This window comes from Prunus persica, chromosome G5, assembly GCF_000346465.2.
Source record: "Prunus persica cultivar Lovell chromosome G5, Prunus_persica_NCBIv2, whole genome shotgun sequence".
NCBI lineage: Eukaryota > Viridiplantae > Streptophyta > Magnoliopsida > Rosales > Rosaceae > Prunus > Prunus persica.
The window spans coordinates 2,460,092-2,475,399 of NC_034013.1; the positions used below are offsets into that span (position 1 = coordinate 2,460,092).

Below are 15,308 nucleotides of genomic sequence, written 5' to 3' on the forward strand. Positions count from 1 at the left end.
TTTTTTTTGGAAATACCACATCTTTTCAATTTTTTTGCAACTATCACCTATAAATATATATTTATTGTCCACTTATTGCACGCATATCACTTTCTCTGAAATTTAGTTCTCTCTCTCTCTCTCTACCATCTTCTCACAAAGAAGAAGATTAAGAACAACCTACAGAACCCACAACTTTGCCCTCAAAACCCAGTTCTTCCTCTTCCTCTCTATTTTCTTCTCTACCCAAATCCAAACCCCAATTTCATCTCTCTTCGAATCCCTTATGCAACCTAAACAAACCCAAACAAAACCATCTTTTCTGAATATGACAGCATGTGTTGGCATTAGGTGGCCATTGTTTGAGCATTTTGGTCCAATTTTAGGGGGGTTTGAAGTCTGGGTTTACATGCCCTCTTTTCAAGAACAGCAATCATATTGTGATTTTATTGCGGTTGTATTGTAGTCGTATTGATTTTGTATTGCTATGGTATTGCTGTATTGTTTTTTTTTTTGGTGTTTTATTGATATGTTACTGTAATTTAATAGGAACATATGTTGATATCATTTTTCTTTATCTGCTTGTGATTTGAGCAGGAGTTGAGATTATTCTTAGCTGAAGTATTATTTACGATCTCTCTCTTTCTCTCTCTGCTCTTTGTATTTTTCTCAACATTTATGTGTTAATTTAATGTCTGACATTGTTTTGGAACCATAATCATTGTCAATCTCATTGTTTCTTTGAAAGATTGCTGTGACATTGTTACTTCATTTTCTTCTTTCCTTTGTTTTAAGATATTTTTGTTTGGAGAAAAAGAACTCTGTTTTTGTAATCTAAAAGACTAGGTATCTATTTCCCACATCTTGAGACTTATTGAATGTGCTTTTTGATATTGAGACTAATTGAATGTGCCTTTTTAAGAAATGTTTTAATTCCTCTATAAAAAAAAATAGGAAGAAGAAAAGTTTTAATTAAGGTGGCAAATTATTGGTTTATATTTATTTCTAAATATAACTTTGTCTTTTCGGCAAATTTGTAATATGGTTGTTCACCCCAAAAAGCGTGCAAATGTATTTTCTAGTACTGGTGTATTGGTTCTAAGTTATTTGGGCCCTAGATAGACTGAAATATGTTATTATAGGCGTGCCATTATTGGTACTAAAAGGCCTAATAAAAAAAGAAGCATACCAACCCAAAGAAGAAGCAGAGCAAACGAACAAAAAATTTCTTAGAAGTTGTCGACTGGAAATGAAGACGTGAAAGCAAGAAGGTTGTTGAGAAACTTGAAATCATGTTGATCATATCTGTTTGAGAGAGATTGTATGTCTTGCGTCCTTCCTGATTTTCTGTGGCCCAATCTCAATTTATCTCTTTTTAAAGCTATGGAATTTGCCCAAGTCAATTTTGGCCCAAACTAGGAGAAACATGACTTTGAACAAAAAGGCCTCTACATTATTTTGACAAAAAATTCTATTTGTATCTTTGATGTTATGAATGCCGAACTGTACATCCACATACTTGATGACCCTCAAACTCCAAATCCATGTTTGAGCTTTTCCCTCCCGTAAGCATTAGTTTTTTTTTTCTTTTTCCCGCAGATATGCATTAGAAACCTGTAAAATCACATAAATAATTTTGTCAGCACTGGTTGCATGCAGATTTGAAGACAAACAGTGAAATAGTTGAACCTAAAAATTAATTCAAACGTTTTTTGATGGTTTTCCCTTGAGTTCCAATCTTTCTTTCTTAAACTTTCTCCAAAAAGAAAACATCATCATGCTAGAACAGTGCCATTTTATTTACCCCAAAAAAATAATAATAATAAAAAAGGCTTCATCAAAAGAGAAATCTTGCTACCCCAGGACTGCTTTTCATCCCTTTTTGTTTTTGGGTTATTTCAACTTATTCCACTGCCAACATTGCAACAAAAATATATACAAGGATAAGCTAGCGTACCCCTATTTCGATCTTCAACCAATACATCCTATACCGCACGCAAGCTCCTTGGATCAGAATGCCCAAATCTTAAAGCAACAAAACCATATCCTCCCACAACTGCAGTAAGTACACCAAGAACCAGGACAAAGAACTGGAAGTTTGCAAGCAACTCACCCCGGACCTCATTGTCCACAGAATGACATGAGATCGTATCATCCTTAAGCTGACAACCATCTGGCATCATGGGGCCATAGAGAGTGAATGCAGTCTGATAAAACCAGAGGCCTTGTAGAGTCATGGCAATACCGCTACATAAATCAATTGGAAAGCTGGTTGGGAAGAGGGCTCCAGCAACAGTTGATAATATGCAGAGCCCAATTAGAAGGACAAGGAGGATGTGGTAATAACCCTCGAGGCCTTTATGAGTTGTTGAGTGAAAGTAGAACAGAAGATACTCTGCACAGAATGCTGTGGCAGCAATCAGACAAAGAGCTCCTTCAGGCAACGGAAGAAATCTAAATGCAAGAAATTAAAAGAAAAAAAGAATTAGACATACTTACAAGGTTATCACATACACAACAGGCCAAAAAAAGTAAGAGAGGTTATTGCTTAGATGAAGTGATGGATGAAAAAATTAGCAGTTAATTAACAATTAGGGGTTATGATCGGATGAGTACTGTAATATTGTTGAAGCACCCATAACAATGCGAAAATAGCTTTCACCACCTATCCATGTTTAACTGTAGTCTCTAATGTTAAAATTCCAACTACAAATCAAATAAGAAAAGGGAATCCAACAACAAATGGCTTAAGGCCTATGTGGCAATGAGAACATCCTGAACCATCTAATGAGGTGTTTAAACTACCTGAACCCTATATACTGTGCAGCAATAAATGAACTGAGTCAGAGGAGAAGATTGATGAAGTTGCTGCCGCCATCTCATAATTTAATTTTCAGGTCTGCATACTAACTAGTCAGAACTCAAGAAAACCCCCATAAAAATTTAATCAGTTTTCATAAGGACTTGGATCCTATTATTTTATAAAATTAGTTTCGCAAGTAATTCTAAGATATTTTTGCAGAAATGGATTTAATCTGCATTCTGCAGGCTGCTGCAAATTATCATGGACTTCGGTTCTATTGGGCTTCTTCAGGTCCTGCTCAATAGGCATGAGCTAATAGAAACTCAGAATTGGAGGTGCCTTAAACCTTAGTATTCCAAGACTGGAACTTCGTAAATGTTCCCACAAGAAAATTGGATCATGGAAAGAAAGACAGAACTTGCACAAGCACTAACATTTTGATGCCCTAACCCGCAACCCTATTCTACTTCTATTTGCTCTTTTTGCTAGATGAACTACCAGACTAGATCATTGACATCCCATCAATGCTTTTATTTTGAGTTTACTAGGACAAGTAGATTATTCAAATGGTCAGAATCATTGTTAATTCATCTTCAACACGCAAGGGCTTGACAGGTACTGGTGACATGAATGTCAACTTGGTTAGGAAAAACAGGAGTAAGAGCCCTTACCTCACCTATCAAAGGGAGGAACTTAAACAGTAGCAAAGGCAACGTTAGGAGGACCAGACCATAAATTTCAGGTGGTTCAGAAAATGGCTCAAAATTCTGAGCATAAGAGCTAGTCCCCTGAAGTTTGGGACCAGCTGCCTTCTTCCACCACCTGCTGAGGTGGTGTCACCACTTTCTGACCTCTAGAGGGGAGGTGGAGGTTCAAATGCATTGTCATTGAAGACTCCTCCAAAGGAAAATTGACTTCTTTTCTATAGCAACCCAAAAAAAAAAATTAACGGTTTTTGGTTGATGTGTAGCATCTAGAAGCTACTGTGTTTCAGAAAAAGGGAAGGCATCAGGGGGGTCTGTTTCACAAGTCAGCAGGCCTGGCTCAAAATTGGAAGTGGAAGAAGCCCCTCCAATGTCAGCATGCACACGTACAAAATGGGTAGCACCAGGTTGTATGGGCTGCAAAGGAGTCAATCTGTCATCTTGAGAGCTGATAAAAGTTCAAACAATTATCTACTCTTCCTCCATGGTCAAACAATGGAGCTGGTTGGAAGTTTGCTCCTGCATGACTAGAGCTGACTTGAGTAGGACATAAATGTATACCTCTCAGCTGACTTGTTTAGTGCCTAGGTTCCATAAATATAGGGGCCCTACCAGATATTTCTTGGGCTAAGGAATTAAGGGAAATCTACTGCAGGGTTCAAAGGTTTTAGGGGAGGAAGGGAAGTGGTGAAGGGGAGAGGGTGTGCTGTTTGAAAGGAGGGTCTTGCTGACATCCATTTGCTTCCAGTCACATTACAAACTGTGCGGACATACAATATTTTAGGCTATCACAGAACAGAAATAAAATAACAAATTGCCATTTCATTGACTCTTAAAAACTGGGTTGACTAATACCAAACACTGTGCACAACAAGCCAAATTGTTGAGTTGCCCAGAACAGAGCGAAACCCCAAGTTTTACAGATGTCCTAAATGAGGAAATTATTAATTTGTTATCTTCTTAGTTTCAGTATACAGATTCACTAGAAACCGGTAATAATCATGAGAAATAATGTCAAACCAATATCAACACGATAATAAAACCACTAAATGAAAACAACCTAGAGACAACAAACAGATGATGCAGATGGAGAATGCCTGAAGGAAGCTTAGGCCGAACTCAATGTAAACCACCCCATGCCCTATTCACTTGCACTGGATTCTGGAATATCTAATTGTAAATTATTATTCCCACCTAATACACACCAGGTGACACAGCCATCTACATGTGCAAGTACTATTATTTCAACAGTTTTGCTTAGTAAGTTTCTATAATTACAATCAATTAAAATCTTAACACTGCTAAAGAAACAGAGGAAACACAGATACAAATGCCTCCAACCTGAAACAAAAACAAACAAAAAAAAACAGAAAAAAAAATAGTTTTTGGATGTGTGTCATTTCTGTTAATTTGTGTTTGGTGCAGTGAAAACTTTCACTTGAGTAAATAGAAAATGTAATGCTCTCAATTGACTGAAACATTTACTTCATCAGTCTCAAGCAGTGATTTAATAGCCGCGCCTTTCAATACAAGGCTCTGGATCAAACGCCTCGTTTTAGGCCTTAAGGTAAAACACTGGTCTCAAGTACTAAAGATCTAACAGTCCATAATTTTATCTCTTTCTGTATCCTATAACTTTCCCAAGAATCAAACAGATAGTTACACAGCATGCCATAAAAGATAATGAAAAAGGAAATTAACATGATGAATCAATTGACTACAAGCATACCTTGTCTTCTCTGAGAGCAGACTGACAACGCCAAAGATAAAGAACATAAGAAGCATTCCAGAGTGCTCAAAATCATTCATGTGAGAAGGGTTCAAGACTCCATTGACAAAGAACTTGAGATGGGTCGAATACAAAAGCTCGATACACATATCAATGAAAGTACCAATAGCTATAATATAAAGCTCCAAATACTTGAGCCTCCCATCAAAACCCGGCACAGGACTCCATACCTGAACTCGGAAGGACTTGGGGTTGGATACATATCTCACCAACGAGCTCCATACGTGCCATACCCCAACTACAAAAAACAACGTCCCTGGCAGAGCATGACCTGGGAAAGACCCCATCTTGCCTGATATATTATCTGCAACTCCTTTGCCTTCTTCAACAAAACCAGTTCATTCCCTTTCAAGGGGAGACACTTTGATGGTCGCACTTTGAATTTCTTTTTCTTTTTCAGTTGAAAGTTGTGGCTGCCTTTTGGGTTTCTTGCTTTGAATGAATTTGCTTCTTCTAGAAAAAAGACTTTGATTAGAAAATTTATGCCAGTATTTGTCAATTACATTCATGAAATTTCCAAATACGGATACTTTTGAGTTTCTAAAGTCTCATTTGATGAAAAGAAGAAGAGGAACCATTCTTGAAAGCCAAGCTCTTTGTTGGTATTTGAAAGTTGGACAAAAAACAAAAAGAAAAAGAAAAGGTCTCACCAGAAAGTCAAAGTTGAACAGATGATAAAAAAAAAAACCCAATTAAACAATTGTTTGAAGAAAAAGATTGTGAAAAAAGAGTAGAAATTTACCCAACAGCTCAAGACAGCCTAGAAACAAAAACCCAGCTTTTACACATATAAAACTGCATCACAATTCACAAAACCAGCTTCTTTCTTTTCCCAAAGAAAGTGGTAGAGAGAGAAATATATAAATATATTTATTATGATTATTATAGAGTGGAATTATTTGAAGAAATTAGTGTTACAAAGTAATTGATTAGTGTGTAAAGAGCAATCATCAGGATATTAAATAGAAAAGGAAAATTAATAATTCAAATTGACGTACTTGCAATACTAATAAGCGTATGATTGATCAAAGCCTTGTCTTCTTTTTTTCAGACCCAAAAAGCCACAAAGACTGAGAGGAGAGAGAGAGAGAGAGAGAGAAAAGGAAGTGTAAAGGGGGGCTGGCTGGCTGTGTCTCTTGTGAATGTGATGATGATGATGGTGATGATGGTGATGATCCGTGAGACCGATGACTGAAAACGCAAAAAGGCAAATGAGACGGAGATAGTTGAAGGGGAATTGTTTTCACGTGTGTCCTTCGTGCGCCTACCTCGATATCTCCCATAACGTGGTGGGCCCATCCGAGATCTACACCGTCGGGTCATTTTCTTCTTACAGTTATTTTCCCATTTCATCACCTGTGTCAAGCCTAGATAGTAAATTCATATCGTTAAAAATAGTCACGTGACAATTGGCATAAGATTTGACATGTTATTTTTCAATTGAATAAGTTTATTTACTATAGTATCCCTTGAAACTTTGGTCAATTCTCAGTTTGCCTTTTAAAAGTTAAAATGGCCCAATTAACCTCCTTGACCATGATTTGGTGTTCCACTTTATTCCATACCGTCAACTTCATCCAAAATTATGTTAAAATTGCTTACTTAGCAAGGGTATTTTAGTCATTCCTAACATTTACCCACCAATCTGATAAGGCAAAGTGGATCACACATCCACCATGGACCAAAAAAACTAATAAAAATTTTCTTTACCTTTAAAAAATCAAAAAATCAACTACACACCATAATTACACAATAAAAAAACTTAAATAATCAATTACCCAACCTCTCTCTATCTGCTTTTCTTTCTCCTTTACTTTGCCACACGCTTCTTGCTGGGTGGATGTGATGGGACAGATTGGTCTTCAAGTGAAATTCTTGTTTTTTGGTGTCTTTGGATTTTGAAGGTCTTTAAGTGTAGTTTATTTGGTTTTCTTATTGATTTACAATTTACAAAAAGGGTTCTAAAAATGCCTATGTTCCAGCCAACTGGTAGGACAAGAGTTGGGGATATGAAGTTTGATGTAGGTAGTGGTGGCCAAGTTCTAGATCGGGACACTGCAATGAAAGATGGGATTTTGGGGGGTGGAGATGGGTTAATTTGTGGTGGTGGTGTGGGTTTGTGGCTGAAAAATTGGATATGAAGAATATGATTGAAGAGCATGAGGCCATTGAGATGGGTTAAACTTCATCGATGATGCGGCACGTGGGGCGCTCGTAGAGCTCGTGGCTCGCACTCGCTGCCTGGAGGAGGACACCGATGAGCTTCTTCGTCTTGGATCAAGTTCGGCTAAATCTTTCTTGAATAAGTGTGCCTTGTAGGCTAGAAGGGGAGAAAGAGAAAGACGGGAAGAGAGAGGCAACTGGGGAGGGGCTGGAGTTAGGGATGGGAAAGCGGCTAGGGTTAGGTTGGTGCTGCTGAGGGAGGTTGGGAAATTGATTTTGTAATTTTGTAATTATGTAATTGATTTTTTATATTTTATATTTTCTAAAGGCAAATTAATTTTTTATTAGCTTTTTTTTGGTCTATGTTGGATGTGGGATCCACTTTGCCTTATCAGATTGATGAGTAAATAACCTATTTTTTGAAAATGACTAAAATACCATGTCATCAATTTTAACAGAATTTTGAAAGTTGACAGTAGGGGGTAAAGTGGAACACAAAACCATGGTCAAGGGGGTTAAGTGGGTCACTTTAACTTTCAGGGGGAAATGAGATTTGACCAAAGTTTCAAGGGGTACTATAGTAAATAAGCCCTTATTCTATTTGACTCACGATGGCATGCTTATAAATTTCGCAATGACATTTGTTTACTTTTATAAATCTAAAGTTACCGATTCAGACTATCTTTTTTTTTTTTATGAGAACCGTTTTAGACTCTTTGTTTTTTTGTTTTTTTGTTTTTTTGTTTTTTTGTTTTTTTTTTTCCTGATTTCTATCATTCACCTCATTGTAGCTTTGCTCAATTTCATTATGATAGTTGATGGTTTTATTTATATAAATTCTGATGGCTAGTTGTGGTTAATTCCTCCGTATTTTATGTTTAGTTTTTAAAAATCAATTTAGGCTGATAGTTTTAATTTTTGTTTCTTGTGTTTTTGTAGAATTGGTGAACGTACATCAATATTTATTTGAGAGCTTGGAAGTATTTATCCATCTGTAGGGGTCTTTTGTTCCAGCAGCCTGACAAATGGACTTGGGCTGCTGTAAGGGGAAGGCGAACAAAATTTTCCCTATAGCTGAGTTCAAGAACCAGGCTCCAAAAGAGTTTTGAAAAGTTTGCTGAAACCTTAGAAAACACTTTGGATCCTTTTCATCAGTAAGCCGAATGAATGTGACAAATTTATAATATGGCTTGCTTGAGGAGCCTGCGGCATGGGAGCTAGACCTTCATGAGTTTAGCAATTGAGAAAAAAAAAAGCTTGAACTTCTTACAAAAACAAAGGCTCAGAGTAGGGGAGGAAGTAAATTGAGGAGGTTTTGACTAGAGAAGAAGGAAGGAGATGGGAATGGAGAGTGGGGTGGCTTGAGTGAATTTTCAGTTGCTTGACAAAGCTTGGTCGCACTCTGGATGATGCCTTTGCTGGGTAGAAGAAGCCTCCTTTTATAGGCACTTCAACCCCTTAATTTTATCAGACCTCCTCCTTGCTTTTCACTCACTTTCTTCCATTCACTCTTATTTGGTGAAATTCCCCTACCCAGAGCGTATAGGTAACAAGTCCTTTGGGGTTCCAAGATTTTTACATAGCTGGACCTCTCCATATGGGTGAGGCACCACCCGCTTTTCTTCTTGGTTTTCCTATTAGAGCTTGCAGAGGAAAGGAGAATGGATAGAGCTTTTTCCTAATGGGTATTCTTCCCCCACGTACGAATTCCCTTTGGTTTTTGAGATGACTTCATGTTGACTTTTCTATGAAGCTTTGGCAAGGGCTGAACACAACGCTAGATATTTTATTAGGTATTGGGTCATTGGCCTCTTGTTTCCAATAGTTAGCTAAGTCTTTCATGGTTTCGTCAAGCTGCTGGAAGTAGCTTATTTGCTCTTCTTTTGACGAGATGCTGAGTGCCTTAGCTGATGAGAGGCTTTCCTAAACGTTGTAGACCACTACATATTTTCTTAAGTTGCTAGGTCACGTTTTTCTCTTTCTCTATTACTTATCCATGTGCTTGGGCCCAAGAAATGGGCTTGAGTTTTGGCGCTCCCAAGCAGTCCAAAACTTCCATCCCTTGAACATGCATGGGCCTCGTGAGGGCTCATACCCATCCATTCCACAACCTTCTCAGCAAGCCCCAGATTTATGTGGATTGGGCCTACTTGAGCCTATAGCATGGCTTGGTATTTATAGTAGTGATCTGTTTGCCTGTCTTTGCGTGTTTATTTGGCATGTTTGAACTCCAGGGTATGGCAATAGGTTGTGACCGAGCTAAATAGTATGTTAATAGGTCAATGAACGTGGGCTTACAGAGCCGGTACGTTTTTACTAGCTCATTGTTGACCCTTCTGCATGGCGGGTTTGCGTGTTTGCTTGGCATGGCATGCGACTCATGATTTATACGGGTGTATCTGACAAATTCTCGTACACCCTAGTTGGGCTTCTTTCTCGCTTAAACATTGCGCTGGGCTAAAATTAAGCTTGGTCCCAGCCTTGGATTTTTGGGCCTTAATATTAGCCTCCTTGATTATTGGGGCTATGAATAGGTGCTAATATGGGCCAAATAATCAAAACCATCCTAAGAATTAAATCCACATTGGTGATATGACCTTCTCGCTTCCTGCGTGTGACAACGCCATAATTACCTTCCAGCAGCTTTTTATGGTTCCCAGATAGGTATTTTTTTAAAAAAACTTTTTATGTCTTCGCTCTTCTTCACTCTTCTCACTTCCTGTGCGTGCAAACCCAAGCCCTTCACTTCATTCCTCCTTCCATTTTTGCTGACCTCTTATTACACCCAAGGTGTCAAGGGCACCATCTGCAATTGCTGGTTAGTTACCTCGTACCCTCACCCCGCCGGCCCTCGTGTGAAAGAAATTGTTCTCAACCGTTGGAGGAAATAATCGTCTACCCTTTTAAAATCCCCCTAAATTTCTTATTTCCCTTAGATTTACCCTAAGGCCAGGCTTGAGGAGACCAATTTCCCTCTCCTTTCTCTTGATTTGGCAAGCTGCTGGAAAAGACGCAAGCAGGAGTGGTGGTAAGCATCGTTCCTCTTTCCTTTTTTTGTTTCTTCATATTGTTACTGCATATATGTACACACATACATACACATATATTTTGAGAGCTTTCCATGAAAAGGACAATTATAATCTTCCTTAGTTCTTCTTCTTGGTCTTTCGGTGCTGCATGTTTGTTTGATCTCTTATGCCTGTCATTATTTGCTTGAAATTAGATATCGACCACTGATTAGGGATTTTTGGGAACCCACCAAGTGATAGCTTGTCTTGATTGATTCTCCGTATCCGCTCCTATTTGTTTGAAACCAAATACTGAATATCAATTGAGAACCTTTGAATTCCTACTAAGCGACAGGGTGTCCTGGTCGAGTTCAACACCTTAGATGATGGCAGGTGTCATGGCCCGCATGTTTAAGGCCCAGCCCGTTGGATTGATTATGCTAGACCTCTTAGCCCACATGTCTAGATTCGATGTACAGTAGTAGGTAGACGTCGATTGGTGGAAGTAGTAGGTAGATCTCGGTTAGTGAGATTGTATCCTAGCCCTCTATTGTAGTGGTAGGTGGGATAGGAATAGTATATAAGGAGGATGTCTCATTGTATATCCTCACCTCACAACTTGTAAAGCATTTGAGTAGCAATACAAACATATATTCTCCCAAACTCTCTTAAGCTTTCTTATCTTTTCTTGCTCTTGCGATTGTTCTTTGCTTGGTTCGATCTTGTGTTGTAAGAAGGAGGCTGACTTAGCTTGTTTGAGAGGCGATCAAGTCTAAGGCCGCACAGAAGGAAGACTCCAAAAAAGTCTTCCCGTGACACAAGGCACGATAGGAAATAACGAGCATGTAATATTGCTTATGTCATATGTCTGATGTCTTTGCCTTTACTCTAGGATAGTCAATCCACGACCCCTCTAAATAATTGACTTCTGCAGTTTGGGCTTTCTTTTGCACTTGTATCATATAGTTGCTGTCGGGTGAAATTGTACAATGGCATGGGCTCGATTCTATGGTAAGCATGACCTTGATCTCATTGCGTAAGGTTAATAGGAACGCATGTAGGCATGTGTGTGTTTTCTTTACTTTTTTTTTTTGTGGGATTATGAGCCTTCAAGACTGGGGGTGTGAAGGTGCCGGAACTCATCCATTTCCTTTTGTGCTTTTTTTTTTTTTTTGGGTGTGCAGTATCAGTGACTTAACGAATCCTACCATGGCTTCCACCAATATCCCGCCAATTATGATGGATCATCTCTACTCCATGGATAACGGACTAAAAAGGTGAAGGCCCCTTTTGCTGCTCAAAGATGCCTGTAGAAACTTTGTTGTTGGTGACGAGCCGAAGCCTAAGGATACCCCTGTGATCGAACCAGCATCAATATACAGGTGTTGCATTGAGAAGGGCCTATTCCTGACTGTCTCTTTGTTTTTTTTAGTTTTCTTGCAGTATTAGCAAGGGTTGGTTAGAGTGGGTTGACTGCGAGCTGCTGGATTCGTCTACTTGCGACATTTTGCGCAAGGCGCAAGTACTTGATGCCATTTTCCTCTCCAAGCTGTGCGACATTCACGTTAAAGCAAAGATGCTCCGCCACGTGATCAAGAGGTGGAGTTCCAAGACTCACACCTTTATACGCCCATTTAGGGAATTTACCCTCACCCTTGAGGATGTGGCAAACCTTTTCTGCCTCCCTGTTTGTGGTAATCGAAACCCCTTTGATATTGCCCTAACCCCAGAGGACACGAACGAGCTTGCGGTTCTGCAGAAAGGTGCTCTAACTTCTCCCAGCACCTCGCTCCAATTCAGCAACTAGGTGCAATATTTCGGGGACGCAAACAGACAGGGGCCTTGCCGATTTGCCGCATTTATTTCGCTGTGGCTTGAGAGATTTATCTTCTGTGACTTCTCTTAAGACTGCCTACATGAGCGAGTATTCCCTTTTGCTTTAGCCATAGTCCGAGGTGACACGATTCCTTTAGCCCCCATGTTCCTAGGACACCTGTACCGACTACTTGACCAGGCTCAACTTCTTGAAAAACGTACAGCAGGAACCATGGGTGAGGAGACTCTTTTGAATTCGGGTTTTTTGCAAGTATTTTTGTGGTAACGCCTCAAAGGACTGAATGTGCACCCGCTCCCTTATTTGCATGCTAGGCAGCTTGCTGACTCTGGCAAGAGTTCCTATATGCCAGACAAATTCATCTTGATCTGTAGGTGGTTTAAGCGGATGTAGAGGAAGGGCCAAAATTTCCTGAAGTTATTGGACAACATTGAGAACTTCATCTTCCGTCCTTATGGTGCTTTAGCATAGGCATATACCTATGTGCCCTTTTATGCTGATGTTAAGGGTGCAGCCGAGGTTCCAGCAGCCATGGCACAAGGCTGTCGTTTCAGAAGATACTCCATGTTGAACATTGCCTGTCCCCTGTTGCCCATTTTAGGTGATAGCCACTCAGAGATCTCCATGGTTTACTCACCACATCGAGTCAAACAGCAATTCGGGCTTGACCAGGGCGTGCCAATCGGTTCCAACCTTAGTGACCCATTCCCACTTCACAGGTACTTTTAGAGTAATGATAACGTGTTGGATGGTAGCAGGCCCCTTGTCTTAACCGATAAGGGAAGAGTTGGTGGCTTCTCAAGCCGACTGGGACCACTGCCTTGCTTCCTTTTGTGAATTCCAGTCCTCCCACTGCGACAAATTATTTCCCTCAATTGCTTGTCAAGCTAGTCTAGTATCATAAGAGAAAGCGATTCCGCTCATTGAGAAATGCAACCGCCCCTTTATTTCCAAAAGTGGTGACATTGTTGAGGAATTTCCCAAGTCGAGATAGAAACTGGGAACGCAGAGTCCTTGCAGTTCCGGAAAAGGCACGACACCGATGTCGGGTAAACGGAAAAGGGAGGAAAAGCATAGTGCATGAAAGGACCAAACCGCCAGTAAACCTAGAAGGTTTATTTCGAAAGTGGCATCAAGTGGCCTTCCCCGAACTAAAGAAACAACTCCCCCAGGACATATACAGCCTCCAACTTTCACTGTATCTGAGAGCTGCGACCATGCTGGCAAGGCGCTGGAAACCACCCATCTTCGTAGTAAGTATTGACTCTGTCTAATGCCTGAGTCATTTGCTCTCTCTCTTTTATTTATTTATATGTCTTTTAAGGGAAAATAGGCACCACCCCAAAGAGAAAGAGAAGTGATGCTACTCATGTGACCCCACATATGACCCCAAAAAGCTGCAACATGCGTATCCTGCAGGCAAGGTTTATCGGTGCTTGTGTGAGCAATAGTGGAGCTTCCAAAGCTGGAACTATGGTGATTGTTGATGATGATTGTGATAGTGATGATGCCATTGACGCTAAGGCTAGCGTTCTAGAACAAGAGGGCATCCGTGACATTGGCGATGCAGGTGAAGACCTTGATGAAGATAATTATTATAACCATGATGAAGATACATATGTATGCCATGTGGCTATTCAGAGGAGGCAGATGACTTGGATACCCCTCACAGGTTTCCTGGTGACTTCCTATGCCACGCTAGCATCGAGCCGGTACTCAACATATCTCGTGCTCCACGCTCGCATCGAGCTGGTACTCAACATATATCGTGCTTACTTCCTTTCTATTCTCTATATCTTGAGTTGCTGTTTTAGCTTATATCATATTCTGCCCTTGTTTCACAGGTTGTTGACACCTTCGAGGGTTCAGACCTTGTTGTTGCTATTATTAGTTCTGCGCAGGATGCTTGAGAGGTATCCATCGTTTGCCTCCCATGTTTTGCTTAAGTTTGCCTAGTTAGGCAGTCTCCAATTTTTTCTTTTTTCTTTTTCGAATGCACGTAATATAGCTTGCTGATTGCCTCATATTTATACATGTATAAGTTTTTTTAGATAGGGCATGTTGCCCAAGGCGTGGAAATTATCCATGCGGTGCTTTTTTTCTCTGAGACGCCCACTACATTTGTCACATCCCGAGATCGGCTCCGCTGTGGCACGATATTGTTCGCTTTGGGCCCCCCTCTCTGCCCTCACGATTTTATTTCTGGGAACTCACAAGCAACTTCCCAGTAGGTCACCTATCCTGGAATTGCTCTAGCTCCAACTCACTTAACTTCGAAGTTCCCATAACTTCGAAGCCAGTGAGCTCCCAAAAGGCCTCTTGCTAGATGAAGACGGGCATGTACATATAAGGCACATCATCCCCTCTCCGTTGATCGATATGGGATGTTACACAGACGCTGTGCAACATAGACAGGGGCAAGGCACAAGAGCTCAGTCTTTAGGTATCTCATTTCAGCTCCGCTCAACTATCTACTTACATAATAAATAGGACTTTCTTCCCCGCCATGGTCATCTTGAGCAAGCAATGCCCCAACCGCTGCATTCGTTGCAGCCAAATAACGCTTGAGCGGTAGTCTCGGAATGGGCGCTCTCATGGTGGGTAGCTTGGTAATTAATTGTTGTACTTGCTGGTAGGCTTCTTGGCACTCCTTGCTCCACTCGTAAGGCTTGCCCTTCTTGAGTAAAGGTGTAAAAATGCTTATTGTGTCAACAAGACCTGGGTTGAAACGTCGAATGTATGATAATCTTCCCATTAAGCTTTTTAATTCTTTTGCTAGCCAGGTTGGGTGCTTGATTAGCTAGATGAATCCAGCAGCTAAAAGCTTTTCAATCTTTACTTTGATTTGCATTTCGATTTCAGGAAGGAAGTTTCTTCTTGGCTGTACAATAGGTTTTGTTCCAAGCTTAATATTCAAAGTGTGGCTTATCAAATTTGGATCCAAGCCGGGCATTTCCTCATAACTCCAAGCAAATATAGACATGTACTCTGGGATGCACGGTGGGCTTTGGGATGCACGGTGATCGAG

The 15,308-nt window shown here is 40.2% G+C and overlaps 1 protein-coding gene across 2 annotated transcripts; it reads right to left on the reverse strand.

Annotated features, from left to right (window-relative positions):
- LOC18776441 (transmembrane protein 45A) lies at positions 1,255-6,499 on the reverse strand. Of its 2 annotated transcripts, none has more exons than XM_007209404.2 (4): positions 6,274-6,499; positions 5,216-5,725; positions 1,937-2,433; positions 1,255-1,593 (listed from the first exon to the last, which is right to left on the reverse strand). In XM_007209404.2, the coding sequence occupies exons 2-3, from the start codon at positions 5,560-5,562 to the stop codon at positions 1,965-1,967; spliced, it is 816 nt and encodes a 271-aa protein (XP_007209466.1). In that variant the 5' UTR covers positions 5,563-5,725; positions 6,274-6,499; the 3' UTR covers positions 1,255-1,593; positions 1,937-1,964. The 2 variants fall into 2 exon arrangements, with proteins under 2 accessions (XP_007209466.1, XP_020419903.1); XM_020564314.1 differs by having other exon boundaries at positions 5,216-5,728.